At 49.5% G+C, this 25,778-nt stretch overlaps 1 protein-coding gene across 1 annotated transcript in view; it reads right to left on the reverse strand.

Moving 5' to 3' along the window:
* Positions 1–6,322: 6,322 nt before the first annotated feature.
* Positions 6,323–25,778, reverse strand: part of LOC311243515 (cytosolic sulfotransferase 3-like) — a 165,997-nt gene continuing 146,541 nt past the window's right edge. Inside the window, exons 9-10 of the mRNA XM_084332761.1 lie at positions 9,449–9,516; positions 6,323–6,458 (exon numbers count right to left, since the gene is read on the reverse strand). Of these exons, the coding sequence (XP_084188887.1) occupies positions 9,466–9,516 (51 nt within the window). The 3' untranslated portion in view covers positions 6,323–6,458; positions 9,449–9,465. The remainder of the gene's footprint in view (positions 6,459–9,448; positions 9,517–25,778) is intronic.

Genomic DNA, 25,778 nt, shown 5'->3' on the forward strand with positions numbered 1-25,778 from the left:
TCAAACCTCCTTTCGGGCACGGAGAACTGGGCCAAAGGAGCTTTAATGTGGCGGTGTACCTTAGCGCGCTGGCACATCACACAGGTCTTAACCCACCCGCTCACATCCTTTTTCAGCCCGTGCCAAATGAACTTGGCTGCCACCTGTTTTTGAGATGCCCTGTTTCCGGGGTGCGAGAGACCATGTATGATGTCAAAAACATGACGTCTCCAACTGCTGGGCACAACCGGTCGCGGCCGCCCCGTGGAAACGTCGCACAGGAGTGTGCCGTTAGCCTCATTAAATGCCACATCCTCCAGCCTGAGTGCTGTGATGGCCGTCCTGTAGGCCTGAACGTCCAGGTCGGAAACCTGGTCTGAGGCCATGCGTGCATAGTCTAAACCAACATGGACGGCCCCGATCAAGGCCCGAGAGAGACAGTCTGCCACTAGATTGTCCCTGCCTGCGACATGCTGAATATCCGTGGTAAACTCTGAGATATATGACAGGTGCCTCTGCTGACGGGCAGACCATGGCTCACTTACTTTAGCCATAGCAAAAGTGAGTGGCTTGTGGTCTACAAATGCCGTGAACGAACGAGCCTCTAGCAGGGAACGGAAATGCCGCACGGCCAGATAGAGGGCGAGGAGCTCCCTATCAAAAGTGCTATATTTGCACTCATTAGGACGAAGCTGTCGGCTAAAAAACGCCAGTGGCTGCCAAGACCCACTGCTCGTATACCGCTCCAACAGCATAGTCTGAAGCATCAGTGGTGATGGCAACAGGGGCGTTGGGAAGTGGGTGTGCCAGCCTGGTTGCATTGGCCAGGGCGGTTTTAGTATCGACAAACGCCTTGCGTCTCTCGTCCGTCCAGTCCACCACATGTTTGGCGATTTTACCCCTGAGAGCCTCGTAAAGAGGTCGCATTAGCTGAGCAGCCCGGGGGACAAACCGATGGTAAAAATGTACCATGCCAAGGAACTCTTGCAGAGCCTTGATGGTGGGTGGCAGTGGAAAATTTGCTATGGCGTCAACCTTAGATGGGAGGGGAACTGCCCCATCTTTGGTGACGTGGTGCCCGAGGAAATCGATCCTAGACAGCCCAAACTGACATTTAGCTGGGTTAACTATGAGCCCATGCTGACTGAGTCGGTGGAAAAGGGTCCTGAGATGGGACAAGTGCTCTGCCTTGGTGGTACTGGCGACTAAGATGTCATCTAGGTAGACAAACAAAAAAGGCAGGTCCCGTAACACAGAGTCCATCAAGCGCTGGAATGTCTGTGCTGTGTTTTTAAGCCCAAATGGCATGCGCAAGAACTCAAACAAACCAAAGGGAGTAATAACCGCCGTCTTAGGGATGTCCGCTGGGTGGACCGGCACCTGGTGGTAACCTCGAACTAAATCTATTTTTGAAAATATGAGCTTCCGGGCCAGGTGGGTGGAAAAATCCTGAATATGTGGAACCGGGTATCGGTCCGGTGTGGTTACCTCGTTAAGGCGGCGGTAATCACCACACGGGCGCCACCCGCCGGCAGCCTTGGGGACAATGTGAAGGGGTGAGGCCCATGGGCTGTCAGAACGACGGATAATACCCAGGTTCTCCATGTTGGAAAACTCTGCCTTGGCCACGGCCAGCTTGGCAGGATCTAGGCGCCGAGCCCGGGAGTAGACTGGCACACCTGCCGTAGCGATGTGATGCTCCACACCGTGCTTACTGGTGGAGGACGAGAAAGTGGGCTGGGTAAGGACAGGGAACTTGGCTAGCAGCTGGTGAAACTCATCTGTAACAGACAACATGTTAGACAAACCCACAGGAGGTGCTGCCCCGACAGTACATTCAAATGAACAAAAGGTGGTGGCGTCGATCAATCGATTGTTCCTGACATCCACCAACAATCCATAGGCACACAGAAAATCAGCACCCAGCAGGGGCACAGACACATCAGCAGTAATGAAGTTCCAGCTAAACCGGCGGTCACCAAAACACAACTCCACTAGCCTACTGCCATACGTGCGGATCGTAGTACCATTGGCAGCTTCCATAGGGAGCCCATGCCCGTCGGCCAGGGTGTCCACCCTTGACGCAGGCAGCACGCTTCTCTGTGCCCCTGTGTCGCACATGAAACGCCTGCCTGAGATGTTGTCCTGAATAAACAGTAGCCTGCCGGCCCCACCAACGCTCATGGCCACTGTTGAGCGCCGGCCCGGGCGTTTCCCGGCCCCTTGTAAGTACATGGGGGACGGCATTGGTTAGCCCTGGCTCCATACTTTGTGTGAAAGAAACACCAGCCAGTGTCTCTCCCTCGCTGGCGAGGGGCTGCCACCGCAGCAGAGACGGTATAATCCCCATGGTGAGAGGTAGAGGGTTGGTCATGATAGAACACGGCCGTACAGTGTTGCTGCTGGCTGGCCAAAAAGAACTTATCCGCCTCCGCGGCTAACATACGGCAGTCATTTATTGTTGTGTTGGCCAAGGCAGCCCTTACCTGAGCCGGTAACTGGCGCAAGAACAGCTGTCGGAAGAGAAAATGGTTGGGCTCATGTTCTCCCATCAACGCCAACATCCTATCCATAAGCTCGGACGGTTTACTGTCGCCCAGACCTTGCAATGAAAACAGCCGGTTAGCTCGTTCCACCTCAGACAGTTCAAAACACTTCAACAAGTGTGCCTTCAGCGTGCCATATTTATTGTGCGCCGGAGGGTTTGTGAGTAGACTCACCACTCTGGCTGCCGTGTTAGTCCCCAGCACAGCGACAACGTGATAGTACTTAGTGTCATCCTCCGTTATTTTATTTATTGCAAACTGCGCCTCCGCCTGCACAAACCATGCAGTAGCTTGCGTTTCCCAGAACTCTGGCAATTTCAGCGCAACTGCTGCTTCCATAAACTTCAGCGCGACTGCCTGTTCCATTGTTCAATCGTTCTTGAAAGCGTCCAAGAACGTCAGGTTCACCAATGTAGGAGACGGGAAATCACGACCAAAGAGAGTGAAGTTTCTTTGACCACACATCAGTGTGCATCATTTAATAGCATAGCCATGGATACCACAACAAACAAAGTCAAGCGTTAATATGGCCGCTCTAGATACCTCGGATGCCCCGTGTCCTTAAAGTGACAGTGTAGGTGGATTATGTCCCGTCCAGGTAAGTGCCCACTACAAAACGATCCTTGTGTGCACAAGCATGTGAACCCCTGGGATCCAGCAGCCGCTGGCCCCCACGGCCCCAACCAAACCCCCCAAACCCCCCCCCAGACCTCCCCCACGGCCCCAACCAAACCCCCCCCAGACCTCCCCCAGACCTCCCCCACGGCCCCAACCAAACCCCCCCAACCCCCCCCCCCAGACCTCCCCCACGGCCCCAACCAAACCCCCCCAAACCCCCCCCAGACCTCCCCCACAGCCCCAACCAAACCCCCCCAAAACCTCCCCCACGGCCCCAACCAAACCCCCCCAAACCCCCCCAAACCTCCCCCAGACCTCCCCCACGGCCCCAACCAAACCCCGCCCCACGGCCCCAACCAAACCCGCCCCATGGCCCCAACCAAACCCCCCCCAGACCTCCCCCACGGCCCCAACCAAACCCCCCCCAGACCTCCCCCAGACCTCCCCCATGGCCCCACCCAAACCCCGCCCCACGGCCCCAACCAAAACCTCCCCAGACCTCCCCCAGACCTCCCCCACGGCCCCCCCCAGACCTCCCCCAGACCTCCCCCACAGCGCAGTGTTAATTTTGTCAACATAAATGATGACAAAAGATGTTTGTCAACGAAGGTTTTTTTCATGACGACGAGATGTGACGTCACGTTATTGAATATCATGTGACGCTAACGAGACTAAATAGTTTATTAAATATCGTTGACCACAACTGAGGACACAAAAATGTAATTTACAAAAACCAGGACGAAATTTCTCTTCATGTATGTTGATATTGTTGACCAAAACAAGACGAGACCAAATAATTATAACTTTTCTTAATGCCATCGTCCCGATGGAGCAGTGTGACAGGGAGCTCTGTTAGCATTAGCTGAAGAGCTATTTGAAAAGCTAGTTTTAGCTTAACGTTACCTTGGCTAAAGTTGGGACTATTCATAATCCAGCTGCAGACCTGCAAGCAAAGTACAGCAAGTTGGCAAAGGAGTATTCCAAGGTAAATCACTTTTTCACCAGTAACGTTACATTGTTTGTATTTCCATCTAGCTTGCGCTAACTAGTGGCTAACCTAGCTCACGCTAATGAGGCTAACTGATCGACCTCTCGCACACAATTAATGACATGTTGCAGACAGCCATACCGGTGACAATGTTTAGCTTTAAGTGCCAAATGATAAGAGTCTGAGGCGGAGTCTCAAAAGAGAATGTTGAATATTTATTGTGCATTAAAAATCACAACAGAGCCTCTGCTACTAGCTAACCTAAACGGAGCCTTCTGGAAGCAAGTGCAACAGCGTATAATGTCTATCATCACGCAACCCAGATCACCAACAGATTCATCTCAATTTTGTTCATATGACTTACCTGACTCCTAGACGTTTGCACCTAATGGGTCTCAGACAAGACTCTCGATGCTCCTTGTGTTCAAACGGTGCTCTTGGTACATATATGCATATGTATTGGGAATGCCCTCCTGTTAAGATTTTCTGGGAAAAAGTAAACACTCAATTATCAGAATTTTTATATCTGACCATACCTACACTGCCTTCTGTATTGTTGTTGAATGATGTTTCTCAGTTATCGACCTCTGTACAAATTTTGGCCGGTCTTACGGCTGCCAAAAAGTTGATAGCGTCACGCTGGATTCAACCTGATAAAATGTGCCGGAAGGTATGGGTTCTTACCTATCTCGATGTGATTTATCTAGAGATATCCACTGCACGAATTTTAGGTGTTAACACATTGGGGATGAAGCACGGAGAAATCCGTGTTTCGAATCCATGCGTTGTGGACAGAGGCACGGAGATCTCCGTGGGAAGTTGTTATTGCTTTTATTCCATTTTAATAACCTATTCAAGGTCGCGGAGCGGCACTGCAGATTTTCCCTACTCTATGAATTCGACAAGGTGCAATCCGGCCAGATCCTCTTAGGAGCGCTATCGCGCTACTGCAGTGTGCCCTGTGGCTGAACGGATCAGTCTATTTTTTTTCTTTCAATGGATATTTCATTAGCACGATTCTGGATCTGCAGCCTGTAGCTTGGATTACGTTTCGAATCGCAGATTTCACCATGCAATAAGGGGATTTATCATCAGCCAATGGACATATCGATCTACCAGATGGCGATCGATAACGGGGAAATGCTCGGGGAGATCCAACCGGCTCATGGTAAGATCTTTTTCACGTAAATTACATGCTGATCAGAGCTTGCTATGATACTCAACCAGCCGACCGGCGTATGTGGCTACTTAGACGAACACGGTTATTGGTAATCAATAATAATAAACGACATCCCCCGCCCCCCCCCCCCCCCCCCTTGCATGCATACATGCTTTGGGATCATCCGGATCATATGCAGTTTGAGTTATTTCTGTAGCATCTGTAAAACGGAAATGCCATTGGATATGACGTTAGCAGTTATTAGCTCTATAACTATTAACTAGCCTTCCAGAAAATATACTAGACCAAATCCGCTATAATGCTTATATTCACAGCGCTATAAAATGAGAACCTATTGATGCATTTTTTTTTCTTTAAGCCATTTTGAAGGGACGGTTTATGGGCTCAATGGACAATGAGAAGTATAGATTTAGCTCTACAAACACCCCCACGTTTGTTTACAAAAGCTGGCCCTCTACCATTATATTAGACGGGCCCCAGTGGCCGCGAAAGTGTTAATGAAGCCAGCATAGCAGTCTGGGTAGCTGTGGTGGAGAAGATAAAGGGAAGCATATAAACTTGTAATTTTCTGATGTTAAATGAAATAGTGGATGTATAGTCCAAGTGGGGGTCCTGAGGGGGGGGTGGGGGGGGGGTGGGGGGGGAGGGAAGGGGAAGGAAAGAGCGAGGAAGAGCGAGCAAAGATAAGAGATATAAGATATTCCTTTATTGATCCCCTTCGTGAAATTCCAGTGACACACACATACAGCTCATGTATTGTATTTATTATTTTTATGTCTTTTAATCTACATTAATTTTGATTTAATTACTGGATTGTCATTATTGTTATTATTATTTAGCCCAATAGCAAAACAGAGGAACAGAGAGAATGGAGCGGTTTTAGGGTTCTTTAATTATTCTTCCCAACCAAGCAGAGTATAACAGGAATGTGAAACAGGAATGTGAACAACACGGAGGTTATAATGTTCTTGGGGGGGAGAAGAATGAGAGCAGGTGCACTTCAGTGCAGCTGTCGGCAGCGAGAGAGAGAGGACACAGGTCTTGCGCTTGAGAGTGAGCAGGAGTCCTCTTTGCTTGGCTCGAGACGTCAGGGTGGAAGGATGCTGGGGCTCGAGACGTCAGGGTGGAAGGGCGCTGGAGCGAAGTCCTGGGGCACAAGAAACAGAAGGTTAGGGAAAGCATAAACAGGGGTAGTTACAGCTGGTCTTCAGGTAGCGTCGTCGTACCTCGGTAGGCAGTTTAACACTGCAACTTCGGATGACGGGATCTGCCAGTTGAAGTAGGGAACGCTTGATGAGGTGATCTCTCGCAGCCGCGCTGATTGCTCCTCATCTGGCTGACTCGAGCTCCGATCGTGACAGGACCCCCCCCTCAACGGGCGCCTCCTGGCGGGCCCCCAGGCTTGTCCGGGTGACGGCGATGGAAATCCCGGACGACCTCAGGGTCCAGGATCATCCCTCGGGAGACCCAGCTGGGCCGTAGCCCTCCCAAGTCCACGAGGTATTGGTACTAGTGCACTGCAACCTTGCCCCGGCCCGACGGGGCCCGGCCCGGCCCGGCGGGTTCGGGCTGGGTAGGGCTTTTTTTTTAATAAATAATTCGGGCTCGGCCGGGCCCGGGCACCGCCGTTTTTAATTTTTTTTTCTTCATATAACTAGGGTTATAGGATAACCTTCGTTTTCCTTAAGATTCGTTTTCTCTTTTGCGCAAGCTGTCATCAGAGAAACATTTGGATGTAATTACCGCAGCGCGCAGGGAGAACTCAGGGGATAACTCGATTGGTTGTGTTGGAATATAGCCAGTTGGCGAACATTTTAATTTTTTCTTGGATGTATGTAGCCGGTTGGCGAAGTTTTGTTAACGTTGTTCAACGCGTTGCTGACGTCGTGGTGAGTGATGTTTATTATTTGCTGGGTCGCTACCTGTTTTGTTGTGCTTTTCATTATGTTGCTCTGCTCGAAATCTGATTTCTGTTTTCTGTTTTTGTATAGTGACTGAGTAGGCTATTGTGTGTTGTGTGTGTGTGTGTGTGTGTGTGTGTGTGTGTGTGTGTGTGTGTGTGTGTGTGTGTGTGTGTGTGTGTGTGTGTGTGTGTGTGTGTGTGTGGTGTGTGTGTGTGTGTGTGTGTGTGTGTGTGTGTGTGTGTGTGTGTGTGTGTGTGTGTGTGTGTGTGTGTGTGTGTGTGTGTGTGTCAAAGAAGATTCTATAGCCTTCAATACGTTTTACGAGGCTGCTGTGTGAGAGTCTGTAAGCGAGCACTGGGAGGGACCATTCTAATAAGAGCGAAACAGGCTATGTAAATGCTTCTTAGTTTTCAGCGTGATATGCGTTATTTAGGCAGACCTATTGGACATTTTCGTTTTTGTTTATTTATTAAGTTAATATATAAAGTGTTTAGAATATTTAAAACAAAAAAATAATTTAATATTTGGATATAGCTATAGAATGGTTGTTAGTTTTCAGCATGATATGTGTTATTTAGTTAGACCTATTGGACATTTTCGTTTTTGTTTATTTATTACGTTCATATAAAACCGTGTTTCGAATATTTAAAACAAATACAAAAAAAAATTATATTTTAATAATAATAATAATAATTTTTTTTCGGGTTTTCACACAGGCTAGGGCTTAAAATATTATTTACAGTCAGGCTTATTTTCGGGCAGGGCCTGAAGTTCACGGGCTCGGGCAGGGCTCTGGCTTTATTTCAAGGCCCTTGCAGACCACTAATTGGTACCCACGACCACGGGGACGCACGTCCAGCAGCTGGCGGACGATGTAGGCCGGGTGGTCATCGATGATCAGCGGAGGAGGAGGCTCTGGAGCAGGAGGAGACAGGGGACTGGAGAGAACCGGCTTCAGCTGCGACACATGGAAGGAGGGTGAATTTCCCTAGAAGACGGGACCGGCCCAAGATGGGCGGTGTACTGTAACAGAGGGAAGGTAGCGCCCTGATGGACGTTGCGTGTGCCTGAGTAAGGGGGGTCCAGGAGGTTAAGTGTATTGTTTGAAAAAGTTGCAAAATCTGTGTTTCTCTCTTTCTTCTCTCTCTCTCTCCCGCTCCCCCCGTCCCTCTATTTCTCTCTCTCTCCTCTCTTGGCGTTGTTCATCCCGTCTGGTATTAGGTGTGATGTGTGTAATGGGTGACAATCGACGGGTACAGATCCATCAATGAACTGTTGTGTTGACGTATTGATTTAACGTCAAAAGGGGGATTGATAGTTTAGTTCATTGATTTAGTAATATTTGTTGTCAATATCTTATGTATCTGTGCACCTATTGTCTCCCCATGATGCAAGCTGTAGGGCCTGGGCGTCTCTCTGTCTGTGTCTCTCTCTAGCTTGAGTGACCTGCTGACCCTTGGTGCAGGCTGTGGTTCCGTCCCTCTCACACACAAGCATACACACACACACACAGGACAGATACACACACACTTACACATAGGACAAGCTCACACACACTTACACACATACATACACACATGAATATCACGAACCATTAGATGGATGCCCAGGATCCGGTGACCCTTGACCAGTGGGCCGGTAAACTAGTTAACCATGTTAACCAGATGGCCCCCTCACCGCGTCTCAGAAAACATCCATTAACTCTTGCACTTAGACACACACACACCACACAGACAAGCACACACACCACACACACATACATACACACACAGATACATATACACACACACACACCCCTCCCTGTCTCTCTCTGTGCAAGAGGGTATAAATGTCATGTAATGTGTGTATTCATTCTTCTGGTGCGAGAGGAGCTGAGCCCGTGCGGGCTGCAGGAGAGTTCTCTTCTCTGTGTGATCCAATAAAGACTCCGTTTGAAATACTTTGTCGTTCTGAATCTTTGGTCAGCTGGTCCATAACTATATCAATTCAAGGACTTACGAGGGATGGAAATCCCTAACAAGCTGCCCCCAGCTATGCCCTCCTTGATGGGTCTACCCCTATTGTGCTGGAGGGCCAGCTCCTCGGCAGGAGTTAAGTCCGGAGTCTTGGGTCCTCCCCCTGTCTTGGCCATATCGGCCCTCTTTTTGTTTGCTGAAATATGAAGGATCATACGACACTGACAAGCTGTTCAATACAATACCATGGCACAAATTGTATTCATTCATTCACTCACCATTCTGAATGATATTTTTATGCTTCGTCTTCACTTGTTTCCATGTTCGTTTGGCCTCTGGGTTGTTTCTATACATGGGGGTTGAAAGCACTCATAATTATATGACAGTGTTAGTAGTACAACATAGCATATAATTATTGTAGAAAATTATTAAGGTGGACTCATGAATCATGATAAGAATAGAGAGAATCACACGCAATTTCGTTTCACTGCTTCAATGTATTGAATTTCTGACCTAATACATATCCTCATATACCTATCTATTAATTCATATCAATTACATAAATACGCTTTGGGCTTTTGTATCTACTTATTCTGAAAGTTGAAATAATAAATAATATACATTTACCCAACACTTACGCATTTAACTTGTCAGCAATCTGTTGCCACGCAAACCGCCTTGCCCTCGCAGCGGTGGCAGTGTTTGATTTCGCTATTATTATGCTTTTATAGTCTTCATAGGTATGCATGAGCATTTCCTGCTCCGCAGGATTAAAAAACGTCGCTCTCACTTTCGCCATTTCGCCAAAAATCAGGATTTCTGCAATCGACCTCTGATGCCTTTTCAGGTGAGGCGGCCGCGCACAATTATCCTGAGTAGTCAAGTCTGGTTCGAATTAACGAGAGTCAATCGGCCTTCGAGGAACATGAATAGCCTGGCTTCAATCATCTCGTTAATTGAATCTGGATAATGGGACTCTTGATCGACTTAGTCAAACCAAGTACGGGGAATAGGGCCCTGGACATAATGCAAGACCAGGTCGATGCGTGGAGTGGACAGAGCAAGCCCCTATTCCATCTCCCTGTTCCAAAAATCTATTTAATATATGGTCCCCGGGTAGGGGACGTATCAGATATTAAACTGATAAGAACAGATTTTTTATATATTTTTTGGTGTCCATTAATTAATTAATTCATTCAAATGCATACATCAAAATCCAAACACAGAAACCCTAATCAACAATGTCCCTGAAGAGTTCCTCCGCCTCATCTGCCCAGGAGTAGCCTTCCTGGGGGACAGGAAGATACCGTAATCGATGCCCATCTCCTCCCCCGATGACTCCTCCGAGCCCGCATCCACCTCGGCGAGGGCCCTCTCCAACCCGTCGCCCACAGTCTCCTTCATCCTCTTCCCGCCTCCCTTAGCAGGAAAATCCAGAGTACGCGCCCTTTTACAGCGGGCCATGATGGCCGCTCCGGGCCTTGGCAACGGCAATGGTCCCACAAAAGGCACCGTACCTGGTCCCCTCGGTGCCGCACCGCGAGGCACCGCCCCTGGAGCCGGACCCGCCCTCGATGCAGCCCTTGGAGGCGCCCTTGGAGGCACCTTCGGAGCACTATGCACTTCCTCCCCCTGCAGCCTCTGCGAACGTCCTCCTACAGGCAGGACAGTCCTTGAGGAGGTGACCCTCTGCCCCACAGCCATGGCACTTCTTGGGCACGGGGAAACTCCTGGCCTCGTGCCCCCCTCCTGGCCTCGTGCCCCCCTCCGCAGAACCTGCGGGAAGCCCCACTACAGGATGCCTCGGTGTGGCCGGACGTCCTGCACCGACGGCAGAAAGGGGGCTGCCGGGAGTAGTATAAAAAATCCCGGTCACTGCCCAGGTTAAAGTCTAGACGCCACTGCAGCCCTTGATCTTACCTTGTGGTGAAATTATTGAGAAGGAGATGAGTGTGTGACCCCACCCCTGCTTATGTAGGTAGCAGATGGGGGTGTGGCCAGACGGATGTTGGTATGTAAAGGTACATTTGTGAGTTTTTATTCAGTGCACGTCACTGGAGTGAGATATGTGCAGATTGACGCTGAGCGTCACTAATACTCATAGAACTACGGTTATATTCATAACCTATCGTTTTTATACTCGGGTAACAAAAGAAGTTGTGGGTGTTGACAGAGTTTAATGTCCAGGCTGCAGCTGATGTAGTTTGTAAGGTTTATTGTCCAAAGAAAATGATGGTTGAGAACAGAACTGTTTGCGTCTTCAGTGAAAAAACATTCTCTCTCAGCAGGTGCATAACAATACTTGTCCAATCGGTGGTAATGAACGTATTGTAGCCATCAGTGACTCATGCAGTAATGTCAGGAAGAATGAGGAGAGGTTGTATTTGTATAGGTGGTTTAATTCCAGCTCAATATGGGTTTAGTTCCCTCGTAATGCACAACACAGTTACCAGCTAATAAGCTCGCTTCACGATAACCTAACTAACTGGTCCGTCCTCCCATATCTCCCTCTGGGGGGAAACAAGTAACCAGACCCCCAGCTAGACAGAGCGACGGTCGCCTCTGGTGTGGGGGGCCAAGCGATTGTCGTTGAGCGACAGACGATCGCATCGCCAGGCGACGTCACTCGCCCGCTGTGTGCGGACCACTTTGGGGTTAGGGACCTATGTGCTACAGAGGGTTAGGGACCTATGTGCTACAGAGGGTTAGGGACCTATGTGCTACAGAGGGTTAGGGTTAGGGACCTATGTGCTACAGAGGGTTAGGGTTAGGGACCTATGTGCTACAGAGGGTTAGGGTTAGGGACCTATGTGCTACAGAGGGTTAGGGTTAGGGACCTATGTGCTACAGAGGGTTAGGGACCTATGTGCTACAGAGGGTTAGGGTTAGGGACCTATGTGCTACAGAGGGTTAAGTGGTCCACACATGGCGGGCGATTTTTGTCAGGCGACTGATTTTTTAAGCGAGGCGACCGACAGAATTCTATCGCCTCCATTGTTATGAATGAGACAACCCACACGGCAGGAGATTTTGAAGCGACGGTCGCGCAGCTATTTCTGTCGCCTGGCAAAAAATCGCCTCGATCCTATTTTTTTAGGCGATGGCAGGCGACACAGCAAGGACAATGAGGAAATAACATGACTTCTACAGTAGAAGTAGTACAGAAGTTCTACTGGTGTATCATTTGTACACCATTAATGTATCAATACATTCATTGATCAATAACCTACGTATTATTACCATGCTACTTATGTTCATTATTATTAACAGGAACAATTTAAATAAATAACGTTAGTTGGAGAAGCTATAGTGGCCGCTTGTCATTAACTAATAAATTGACAATGCGCCACGACGATGCACCTACTAGTGTTTTTATACTCGGGTAACAAAATAAGTTGTGGATGTTGTTATAAGGTTTATTGTCCAAAGAAAATGATGGTTGAGAACAAAACAGTTCAGTGAAAAAACATTCTCTCTCAAGAGTCAGCAGGTGCATAATACTTGTCCAATCGGTGGTAGTGAACGTATTGTAGCGATCAGTCATGCAGTAATGTCAGGAAGAATGAGGAGAGGTTGTATTCGTATATGGTGGTTTAATTCCAGCTCAATATGGGTTTTACATGGGTTTTACTTCACTCGTAATGCACAACACCTGCTAATACGCTCGCTTCACGACAACGTCCGGTCCCGGCGGTGTGAATACTTTCCCCAAGGTGGTTGTCCTTCCGCGTTCTGTTTGCGCGGCCTGATTGGCCACTGCCGCTTCTCTCAGCGCCCAATCGTGTTGCGCCTAGCTTTCAGTTCCACAGCCCAAGTCCTTCAGTTCCACAGCCCATTTCCTCGTATTGTTTTCATCTCTCTATATTAACGTAGCCCATTTCCTCATATTGTTTTCATCTCTCTATATTAACGTAGCCAATTTCCTCGTATTGTTTTCATCTCTCTATATTAACGTAGCCCATTTTCTCGTATTGTTTTCATCTCTCTATATTAGCGTAGCCCATTTCCTCGTATTGTTTTCATCTCTCTATATTAACGTAGCCCATTTCCTCGTATTGTTTTCATCTCTCTATATTAACGTAGCCCATTTCCTCGTATTGTTTTCATCTCTCTATATTAACGTAGCCCATTTCCTCGTATTGTTTTCATCTCTCTATATTAACGTAACGCGCTATTCATATCAATCGACATCACATCAATATAAATAACGTATTGTTTTCATCTCTCTATATTAACGTTAGTTCTGTTTCATGCTAGCTTCCGCTCAGCATCATAATGCATATATCTCGCTTCAGTGGATATGCACTGAATAAATTTCAAAATGTACCTTTACATACCAACATCCGTCTGACCACACCCCCATCTGCTGCCTACATAAGCAGGGGTGGGGCCACACACTCATCTCCTTCTCAAATTTCATCCACAATATAGTGCCTGTATACCAATCACTTGGCGAGGAAGAAAGTATTAGCTGGAGAAAGGAAAACAGAAAAACAAGGAGATATGTTGACATTATATCTTTATTTTCTCTCTCACAATTTTTCGAGAAAATACGGCGATATTGTCTTCGTCACTGGAGTGTCTGGAAGATGATGATCATTCTAAACCTCCACCGGCTTTTTCGTATTAGGGGCTCGCGTCGCTGATATACTCCCCACCGGCAGTCCTCCTTGCTGCGGCTGGATAGGTAATTGAACCTCCGGTTATACAGCTGGACTGTGAAAGGCACCGTCTGTTGTGAGAGACTGGTTGTTTTCAAGCCTGGGTGAGTAATGTTTTGCTTGCGAGCGCCAGTTGTCTGTTAGTGCTATGGGGGCTAGCTGACAATTTTTACGAAAGCCGGCTCCAGATTGGGGTCCTCTGTTCAGCCTCTTAGGCGACGACGGAGGATCTTGGTCTGAAGCCCATGATGGTCAACTAGTGGGCCTTAAACACTCTGACTACGACGTCATCTTTGACAGAGGATGTTAGTCGAACCTACACCGGGAGCCCTGCCAGCGAGGACTGCGTCAACATGGAGAAACGTAGCGGCTGGGTGGCGCAGCGACGTTACCCTCGTCGCCAACGCAGGAGATGCCGTGTTCGACTTCGGTGTCCCGTTAACCAGATTGCAGTCCTCTCGGCCTGCGCTCAGGGTAGGAGTCCCGACCGGACTTTAAACACTTCTTCTTTCCTTCCCTTCTAAATGTTTTGTAATAACGATGTTTTCCAAAACGTGTGTTGCTGCAATACATTGAGGATACGACGCGTGTTGTGTGTGAATTGTCTTGTCACTGGTATAGCTTCTCTCTCCATGTGTAAAAATGATCTGGTTAGTTGTGATGAGAACATGTGTGTTCATGTAACGTTTGTAACGTGGGTGAACTCACAACTAAGGGGGTTAATTAAACTGTGAAGCTATGCTTAGTGACATGTGATTGAGGAATGAATTCTTTTCTCAGCCTGTGATGACAATGAACAGTGTGTTCACATATTAACAGGGTTACCTGTTCAACTTGGTCGTATCAAGGGTAAGGTAGGAGGGGTGATCCCCCCGGTTTCCCTGGGGCTTCCCCCCCCTCCTCTCAGACATGTTGTTTACAATATATTGTGTCACTGTGTTTGTGGGGATACGATGTAACCCTCAGCCTAAGCTGCTGGGGTCGTGCGTCTGCTTGAGGAACGATTATTTTCCTGGGGAAAAGGTTGTTTGGTCACTATCATGTGTGTTTAGCTCATGTAGATCAAGGACTCATGTCTCTCTCGTTATGAAAAACGGCGTTCCTCTGTAGTGAGAGTGTACTTTTGCCATTTTTTGTTGTGATGAAGGGTTGTGTGTGTCGTTGAGATCTACAACTGGATTAGGTTTGGCCCACAGAAGCACATATGTAAGTCTGGTACCGGGGCTCTTAAAGAGGCCCTCTCTGTTCTGTGTTTTTTCCTTAGTAAAAATCAGATAGCAGGTTAGCACATGAGCTATGTGAAGCTGTTAAATGCTTCATGTAGCATGCTATGACTGGTGTCATGGCTCTACTTTGTCATTACATCGTATCGGGGGTGAGGGGTCATAAAGGGGTGAACTGGTAAACCTTTCCTCCCCTTTTCTGATTGGTCAGGGGTTAAAACCACCTGTCTTTCAGGGTTCCTGTCACGTTGCTGTTCGGCACGTTACAGGGTAAGGGGGGGGGGGGGGGGGTTTCCTGGTCCCACGCCCTGAAAGATTGGGCGTGTGCACCGCAGAAATTCCCCCGCCATAGAGTACGTCACTGAGCGCGTCTCTATTGGTAAGACTTCCGTGGGTTGTTCAGGTCCATGTTATGGATCTGTTTCAGGGAGTTGTCAGAGCTCCTCCTCACGAAGCTCCTCCTCGGGGAGAAGTGCCTTCTGTGAATTCGGACTCTCCTTCCCTGTGAGGGAGCCTCCTCAGAGTTTCAGAGCCTCCTCCTCAGATTATCAAGGTGAGTAGAACTTCAAAAAGGAGTTCTGCTCTATTGTGTGTGTATTCGATTCAATTCGATTATTGAGTGTGTATTGGTTCAGTGCCTCCTCCTCGGAGAGCCCTAACCCAAGTGTTACATAGCTCAATGTTGCAATATTTCTTTTCAATCTATACAGCTCGTGTGGGAAGTCTCCCTGGGGATTCCCGTCTCCTCCCTGTGGAGAGGGTGGTGGGATGTAAAAATGAAAATGATTTTTACCCTCAGCCGCGTCACGTGGGATTCATGTCAGTCTGTGTTTCTTTCTTTTTTAAATAAAAAGAGGAAAGAACATGAAGCACGACGGCTCCTTGTCGTTCTCCCAGGCGACTTGGAGGAACAATGTCTGGTGTCTTGCTAGACTATCCATTGATGTGTAACTGAGGGGTACAATTCCCTGACTGTATTGATAAGTATGGTATCATTAAACCACTACCGATTATGTACTTTAACTACTGGCCACACAGTACATGATATAGATATGATGAACACTTTCCCACCATGAAACGAAGTCCACACAAATGTATAAATCGAATATTTTATATAGCAAAGGGTATATACAACGTTCACTTAATGACATTTATGATTTGAATGCACTTGTAAGGCAAATGAGTATTCGTAGGCAAATCAACATTGAATGTCCAATCTGGGGTTACGCAGGGAGCAAGTATGCAACCTGGTTCTTTAGGGAACTATAGCGATGGTACTTAAATGATTATAGCTGGATATACTAAAAGGGGGTCCCGCTGGTTGTAAGTCAGTAGAGGGGGGGGGGTTAGGAGAGCCGCTGGCGATATCCCATCTGGCCAACGATTTCTTGGGAGAATTCAGAGTGCTGAACACGGTGCCCACAGAACCTCGGTCCACAGATGAATACAGCTGGGCCCTCTTGTAGACGGTAGCTGCCGGTCCACAACGAAGAGACGTGAGGCGACCTCACTCGGGGTAGAGCGCCGTCTCACCTGGACTCCTCTCGGGGGGTAGTTCCAACACTTACCAGTGTTGGCTGTTATCCATGGCATAAATCAAAGCACCCAAAGCAAGTAGATAATCCAAGCCGTGTAGGGCTCGCCGTCGTCCGGGTAAAGTAATCCAATGTGCAGGTCCACTCGTCCTGGCCCAGAACTCCTCGGATGAAAGCACCACACGTGGTCTGCCCAGCCTGGTTAAGACTCTAGATAACGCGAGGAACGATGGGGGTACTGCTCACTTTATAACTCTAACCGAACGATGCACCATACATAATAGACTATTATTAACTTAATAGAAATACGTCCCACTCGACGGTATAGTGCCAAACTATGACAATTCAACTATTAATCCACACGATGTCTCAATGCCATTCTGAGGCCAAATTGACCATACTGCACCACACGTGTATCGTGGGTGAGGCTTAACGTCTTGCCACTAGGTTGGATGGTAAAGAACTAAGGGCTAAGGGACTAAAAGAAAGTTCTACTTTACTTGCGCCATATATATATGCGCTGTGAACAAATAGTACCATTCGTATTTCGGCAGACGTATTCCTACGCGGAACCGGGGCTAGTAACGACATGTTCGTCGGCACGATTGAACTTGAACCAAGGGGCTTGGCTGCTGGCGCCAAGTTCTTGTCCAATGAGAGAATGAAACTATTATGGGCTGTTAGTAGACTAAAGGGATATTCAGTGTATATGTACAAGGAATATACAAGGGATATCAAACGATATACAAATACTATTAAATATATATCCATAAATAAATATATATATTCGGTTTAATCTGATCCTTCACAACAGCCGCCCCCTAATTAGTCCCACCTAATTAGCTAAGCAGAGACAGATTAACCGCACTGTCTACCACTCAAGGTCCGCTGTAAGGGTCAGTCAACTCACAAAGTCGTGGGGTCATGGTTGTCATCGATAGTGTCTGGGAGTCTGGGCAGTTCTATTAGCCTCGCCACGGGTCGTGTGTAAGTTCGCCCTTGGACGAGCACTTCAGCTGCTCGGACCTTGCCATCGGCACCGGTGATCACTTTGCTTACGCGGCCAGCCGGCCACATAGCTCTGGGTAGTGACTGGTCGATAATCATGACGACTGTTCCTTCTGTCAAATTGTCTCTCTCTTTTACCCACTTCTGGCGGGTCTGTAGAGACGGTAGGTAGTGGAGTAGAAAGCTGTTCCAAAACTTGTCAGCTAGTACTTGACTGTACCTCCACATTCTTCGGCCGTTCGCTTCTTCAGGCCTGTACATGGTCTGGGGTAGCGCGGGGTCCAGCCGCCCCATCAAGAGTGTGTTGGGGGTGACTGGGTCGACATCTGCTATATCACTGGAGACGTAGCCGAGGGGCTTTGAGTTCAATACTCCCTCGATCTCCGTGAGGACTGTCATTAGGACTTCTTCCGCCACGGTCTGGGCCCCAAGCACGGCGTACAGGGCTGTCTTTATTGAACGTACTTCTCGTTCCCAGGTTCCACCGAAGTGGGGTGCGTTCGGGGGATTAAACTGGAAGTCAATCTGGGATGGAGCGAGGTGGGTCTTAAGTTCTGGGCCCATAGCTTGGAAGCTCTCTCTCAGCTCTCTTTCTCCACCTTTGAAGTTTGTCCCGTGATCAGACAACAATGTAGACGGTTTTCCTTTCCGTGATGTGAATCTTCGGAAGGCCATAAGGAATGAGTCTGTGCTCATGGTCGGAAGGAGTTCGATATGTATCGCTCTGGTGGTCATGCATTTGAATACAATACCCCACCGCTTCTCGGTTCCTCTTCCTTTCTTTATGTACAACGGGCCAAAACAGTCCATGCCTGTGGAGTGGAATGGCTTGTCGCCGAGTCGGAGGCGACAGGGAGGTAGGTCAGCCATCCGGGGTATGCTGGGCTGCGCGCGCCACTTTCGGCAGTCTAGACAGGTTCGCTGGAAGCGTCGCACTGCTTCTCTTCCTTGAAGTATCCAATAGCGACGTCTGATCTCCGCGAAGACTCTCTCTGCTCCTGCGTGGTGTACATCCTCGTCGTATTTCTTTATGATCAGCTCTGTGACCTTGTGTTGGCTGTTCAAGACTATCGGGTACTTAACGTCATCCGGTAGATCAGGGGCTCTCCGCAGACGACCACCCACTCTGATGAGATTATGGGCGTCGCTCTCGGGTGCCAGGTGGAGCAATCTGCTGTCTGATGGGACGGGCTTTCCTCCCTGTAGACAGTCTAGCTCATCGGGGAACGAGTCTCTCTGGGCTCGTTGTAGTAGAAGAAGTTCTGCTTCTTCGTAGTCCGCTGCTGAAATGTCGGCAGTGGACTGAATCTCTGGGTGGTGCCACAGGAATGTCTTTAGCTGCGCACTCTGTAGGGTAATGCAATCATCTATGTTGGGGTCTGTGGAGGCGACTGTGCTCAGTCCACAGAACATAGGTTTCTTGTTCTCAGCCTCCTCTTTACTCGATTCCCGTGGGGTGGGCGTAGGCCACTCTTCTTCCGGGAGCTTGAGGAACTCGGGTCCGTCACTGTAGATGTTGCGACGGGTGAGGTCATCTAGGGACATTCCCCGGGTGATGACGTCAGCTGGGTTGTGTTTGGTGTCCACATACCGCCAGCTCGCTGCTTCTGTTAACTCTTGAATATCGGTGACTCTGACTCCCACGAAGACCTTGTATCTGCATGATCCATGTGAGTACTGTCGTGGAATCTGACCACAAGATTGTTCTGTGCACCGGAATGGTGAGTTCACGTTGGATTAACGTGGCTAGATGCGCTCCTGCTAGGGCTGCGCAGAGCTCTAGACGCGGGATAGATTGTTGCTTTCGTGGGGCTATTCTTGAGCGAGCCAGGATGAAAGCAGTGTGTATCTCTCCTCCCTTCTCTTGGGCACGCAAGTAGGCCACTGATCCATAGGCTACTTCGGAGGCGTCACTGAAGACGTGTAGATCCATCTTGCATGTCTCTGGCCTCACTGTGGGTGGGAAGTAGCTGCGGCGTATATTGACGCCTGGGAGTGAGCGGAGCTCCGTCTCCCACTCTCTCCATGTGGAGGCAAGGTGTGCGGGTATTGGGTCGTCCCAGCCCTGGTCCTTGTCCCATAGTGCTCGTACAATCATCTTTGCCCTGGTGGTGTAAGGTAGAATACATCCCAACGGGTCATATTGTCTGGCGAGTGTTCTGTACACACTCCATCTGGTGGTCGGTATCGCCGTCGACCTTCCCTGCTCCGTGGTCAGGGGTTTGTGTCTATAGTGGAGCGAGTCTGTTTTGAAGCGCCAGACTAGTCCTAGTGTCATTTCTTGGGCTTCTCCTGGGATTGTCGCCATCCAGGTCTCGCTGCTGGCAGCCTTGTCCGCGGGGGAGAGGCTGCGCAATACGTGCGGGTCGCTGCTGGCCCACTGCCTGAGATCAAAGCCGCCTTTGATCAGAGAGGCGCGTAGCTTGAGTAGGAGAGCCTCGGCTTCTTCTTGAGTCGAAACGCTTTGTAAACAGTTGTCCACGTAGAAACTGTTCTTCACACTGTGTCGGACCTCTTCATCTGCTGCTGGGTCCTCTGCAACGTGTTTCTGTAGTGCAAATGTAGCACAGCACGGGCTGCATGTGGTTCCGAAGGGGAGGACTTCCCACTGGTAGATGGCTGGGTGCTCATCTCCGATCCTCTCTCTCCATAGGAACCGCAGCAGGGGCTTGTCCTCCTCCACTAGTCTCACCTGCAGGAACATCCCTTTGATATCCCCGCTGATAGCCACCTTGTCCTGGCGGAAGCGTAGTAGCACGCCTAGTAGAGAGGGGCCGAGTGTGGGGCCGGGCAAGAGCTCTTTATTCAGATTTTGGGATCCGATCTGGTAGCTGCAGTTAAACACAATGCGATCCTTGCTGTTGTGGTGGACCTTGTGGTGCGGCACGTACCATGATTCGGTCGTCTGATCGGCCTCTTTAATGTCAATCTTTGTCACGTGTCCCGCTGTGATTAGCTTCTCAATCTCAGCGCGGTACACACTCTCTTGAGCGGGGTCTTTGGCTAGGCGCCGCTCTGTGTTCAATAGATACCGCTCCGTAGCGTCTTTCTTTGCGTGAAAGGTGGGCATTCCCTCTCGCCTCAGGAGTGGAGTTGCGTATCTCATCACTCCGCCGACTGTGACTCTCTTTGTCCCTTGCTCGAGGAGGTTTATGGCGTAAATGTCTTCTTTAGAACGAATGTCTTTCTTTTCGTTCTTAAAGGGCATTGTCTCTAGTGTCCATAGCCTCTCGACATGCTGCAGGAGAGTGGTGTCTTCTTCTGTCACTCTGGAGTGGAGGCAGCTAGTGGCTGCTGTTCGGTTGAGAGATTTAGCGAGGGGGCCTTGTAGTGTCCATCCTAGGCGGGTCTCGACTGCTGCAGGACAGCCTCGGGGTCCTGTATGGACCCGGTCTATCGGGACTATGAGGTCTGCATGGTCGGAGCCTATCAGCAGGGTCGGGGTGGCGCCGTCTATGAGCGGGATAGGTAGTTGACGCAGGTGCACATATTTATCCATCAGCTTGGCGATGGGGTAGGTGTACTGTGATAGTCCTATTTCTTGGCTGGTGAAAGCATTTGTAATCCTATACCGTCGCTCTGGCTGCCCGCTTGCTGCGATAGTGAAGGAGACATTCTCGCCCTTTATCGTCTTTAAATCTCTTCTTATTGTCCGAATCGTCATTTGGTTCTCGCTCCCCCACAGTCCCAGCTGGGCCGCAGCGGACGCGAGCAGAAGGGTCTTCTCTGACCCGTCATCAAGGACGGCGTAAGTGTCCATGACTTTATCTTGGTAGTTCAATGTTACACGGACTACCTTTAAGAGCACTTGGGCGCCGCTGCTGCTGGCGGGGTCAATGTACATGACACTTGCCTTGGTGCTGCTCGATGGTGCAGGTGCAGGCCTTCTTCTGTTACTGTCGTGTAGGACATCTAGGTGGGCTCCGTCACACCGACTGCACCTTTTCTTTAGGCGGCACTCGGCTGCCATGTGACTGCGCGCACATCGGTAACAGCGCCTGTTGGACTTTATCCATTGACTCACTTCTTCTGCATTCATCTTTGTGAACAGGTCACATTGTGACAGCCAGTGTTCCTTCTCGCAGTACGGGCACACCATCTTCCACTTCTCTTTTCTCGAGGGGGTACTGTGGTTCTTACTGCTCGGTACTGATTCTGATTGGTGCATGACAGTCACCGATCTTCTTCCATCGTTTATTCTCCTGGGTCCCTCTCTGGAGCTTGGTGTGCTCCGCACGAACGTATCCAGTCGTAAGCTGCTGACTTCTCTCGCCAGGAAGTCGGCTAGATCGAGGAGGGATGGTTCGGGACCGTTAGGATCACGGTGGTCTCTCTGCCGCCTGAATCGCTCTTGTCTGGCGGGTGGCAGCTTCTCTAAAATCCTCTCGACGTTAGAGTTGGCGTATAGCTCGTGCATACCCTTTTCCCGTTGCGCTCCCAGCATCCCTACCAGGGACTGCACTTTTATAGACAGGTCGTCTAATGAGCGATTGTCTGTTGCTGGGGGTAGGCGGTCAATATGCCTTATCTCTTGGATTACGTAATCCCATATACGTCCATATCTCTGGTCCAGCGCTGCTAGAGCCGCGGTGTATGGGGTCGTAGAGGTGGCATAGGCTAGCGCTATATTGTGCGCTCGCGGTACTTTCAGGTGCTTCAGTAATATTGCATACTTGTGGCGTTCATCAGCGACATCCACCATCATTGTCTCTAAGCACATCCGGAGCTCCGTGTACTGTGCTCGATTCTCATAGGTGAAGTCTGGAAACGTCGGTGTGGCAATGTATGACGCCGTGGATGGCTGATACATCGGCGAGCGTTGGGGGAGAGACCTCCTAGGCGAGTCTCCTCTTGCGCCTCTCTGTGGGCTGGTACCGGCAGGGTACCATGGCCCGCTGGTCCAGGTGCTATTCCTCGGGGCTGGTCGTGCGTCGTGCTCACCCGTGAATAGGGTCGGGGGTCTGTAGCGCAGCGCCGCGGGGGTATAGCTTGGGCTGTACTGGACCTCCTGGTCCGGTGGAGTACTGTGCTGTCGTCGGGCTTGGTTCTCCTCCTCTCCCTCTTCTTCTTCTATCAGGTCCTCTAGATCCTGTAGTCGTTTATTTAGCTTCTCCGCAGTGTATGCCGCTCCTTCCTTGTAGCTGGGTCTCGCTTGGACCGGTCTGGGAAGGGGGTCTGCGGGGGGTATAGGCTTGGTCTGTTGGTCAAGTTCAGGGTCGCTTGCTCGGTTAGGAGACGCTGCCCTTGACTGTTGTCTCGACGAGTTCCTTGAACCCCTGGCGGAGGGAGAGGGTGTTGCCTTGAGGATCAGCTGCTCCATTAGCTGCGCTTGTAGTCTGTCGCGCTCGGCTTCGCGCTTGGTGAGATCTGCTTCTCTTTGGGCACCGGCAGCGGCGCGCTGGGCGTCGGCCCGGTCTCTTGCCATATTCTCTTCCGTCTGAAGGCGTCTCATCTCCAGGCGTATGCGCTCTTCTTCGCTCCGTTGCTGTGTCTGGAGTCGATCGCGTTCACCCTGAAGTCGATCGCGTTCACCCTGAAGTCGATCGCGTTCGGTAGAGGCTGTCAGGCTGGCGAGGAACGCCTGTGATAGCATCCTCTCCGCTTCGCTGGGGGAAGGCGGTTGTAGAGGTGAGCCGCTCCTGGCTGTACTCGTTGGGGAGTCCTGGAGCTCTATTTCCTCGGCGCTCTCCTCCTCTTCTTCCGTGCAGAGTTCTCTATCTGTAGGGTTGTCTTCCTCCCGGGGCTGGTCGGGGACTACTTCTTCGGTATTGGCGGGGGGTAAAGGCATGTCAGCTCCCTCCTGGTCCCCACCGTGAGCTTGGTCAGTTACATTAGAACCCACTAGGGCCTCTGTGGTCGGGGTAACCTGGTCGTTAAGGTCAGACATAATTTTACTTTCTACTTTTACCGCGTTTACCATTTGTCGAAGGCTAGGTAGTTGACTGACAGCGTAAAGTACTGAGGTGTCTGTCGTCTGCGCCGCGGGCGTTCTACGTTAGGAGGACCGTTTCGTGGAGTGTTCATCATAGGCCATTTCAATATTAATAACACTATATTAATATTACACTAGTTACCCTCCGGCTCGAAGGACCAATTGTAACTGAGGGGTACAATTCCCTGACTGTATTGATAAGTATGGTATCATTAAACCACTACCGATTATGTACTTTAACTACTGGCCACACAGTACATGATATAGATATGATGAACACTTTCCCACCATGAAACGAAGTCCACACAAATGTATAAATCGAATATTTTATATAGCAAAGGGTATATACAACGTTCACTTAATGACATTTATGATTTGAATGCACTTGTAAGGCAAATGAGTATTCGTAGGCAAATCAACATTGAATGTCCAATCTCTGGTTACGCAGGGAGCAAGTATGCAACCTGGTTCTTTAGGGAACTATAGCGATGGTACTTAAATGATTATAGCTGGATATACTAAAAGGGGGTCCCGCTGGTTGTAAGTCAGTAGAGGGGGGGGGGTTAGGAGAGCCGCTGGCGATATCCCATCTGGCCAACGATTTCTTGGGAGAATTCAGAGTGCTGAACACGGTGCCCACAGAACCTCGGTCCACAGATGAATACAGCTGGGCCCTCTTGTAGACGGTAGCTGCCGGTCCACAACGAAGAGACGTGAGGCGACCTCACTCGGGGTAGAGCGCCGTCTCACCTGGACTCCTCTCGGGGGGTAGTTCCAACACTTACCAGTGTTGGCTGTTATCCATGGCATAAATCAAAGCACCCAAAGCAAGTAGATAATCCAAGCCGTGTAGGGCTCGCCGTCGTCCGGGTAAAGTAATCCAATGTGCAGGTCCACTCGTCCTGGCCCAGAACTCCTCGGATGAAAGCACCACACGTGGTCTGCCCAGCCTGGTTAAGACTCTAGATAACGCGAGGAACGATGGGGGTACTGCTCACTTTATAACTCTAACCGAACGATGCACCATACATAATAGACTATTATTAACTTAATAGAAATACGTCCCACTCGACGGTATAGTGCCAAACTATGACAATTCAACTATTAATCCACACGATGTCTCAATGCCATTCTGAGGCCAAGTTGACCATACTGCACCACACGTGTATCGTGGGTGAGGCTTAACGTCTTGCCACTAGGTTGGAGGGTAAAGAACTAAGGGCTAAGGGACTAAAAGAAAGTTCTACTTTACTTGCGCCATATATATATGCGCTGTGAACAAATAGTACCATTCGTATTTCGGCAGACGTATTCCTACGCGGAACCGGGGCTAGTAACGACATGTTCGTCGGCACGATTGAACTTGAACCAAGGGGCTTGGCTGCTGGCGCCAAGTTCTTGTCCAATGAGAGAATGAAACTATTATGGGCTGTTAGTAGACTAAAGGGATATTCAGTGTATATGTACAAGGAATATACAAGGGATATCAAACGATATACAAATACTATTAAATATATATCCATAAATAAATATATATATTCGGTTTAATCTGATCCTTCACAACAGATGTGTTTGGGTCTCGACGCGTACATAGTGCTGGCTCGGGGTAGTTCTGTTAAGAATCACGCAGGGGGCTAAGTGCGCCTTGGTTGCTCGTTATTACATTATTATTTTATTATTAGGGCAACTGTGATGGAGTTTTGTCTCTTCCGAGCGCCAGTTTACTAGGTTGTCTCTGTGAATTCTCGTTCATATCTGGGGGATGTTAATGGAATAGATCAGAACATAGGTAGAGGGGTCTCACGCCCGTGGTACAAATGGGACCGTCTGGGTGGCGCCCTCTTTTCATGTTTTAGATCGACACGCATACCTACCCCCTCTTCTGGAGTGGGCATGTCGGTGTGGTTAGGGCACGGGACTGGTTCTGGATGCGCTGGTCCAGGTCAGTTAACCCGTTGTCCGCCGGGGTTGCAGATCTGCTGTTCTGGTACCCTGAGGGACTTGTGCTTTTTTCGGGGGGAAAAATGCCGGGTCGGCCCGGGTGTCACAGGGTTAGGCGTTATGGAGACCCTTTGTTGGGTACATGTTGTACTCTGCTTACGGCCATACCAACCTGAACACGCCCAATCTCGTCCGATCTCGGAAGCTAAACAGGCTCGGTCCTGGTTAGTACTTGGATGGGAGACCGCCTGGGAATACCAAGTGCAGTAAGCTTAGGGCTGGTTCTCCATTCTTTTCGCTCCTCTCTC

The sequence above is a fragment of the Notolepis coatsorum genome (genome assembly GCF_963971535.1).
Source record: "Notolepis coatsorum genome assembly, chromosome: 17".
In the NCBI taxonomy this organism is placed as follows: domain Eukaryota; kingdom Metazoa; phylum Chordata; class Actinopteri; order Aulopiformes; family Paralepididae; genus Notolepis; species Notolepis coatsorum.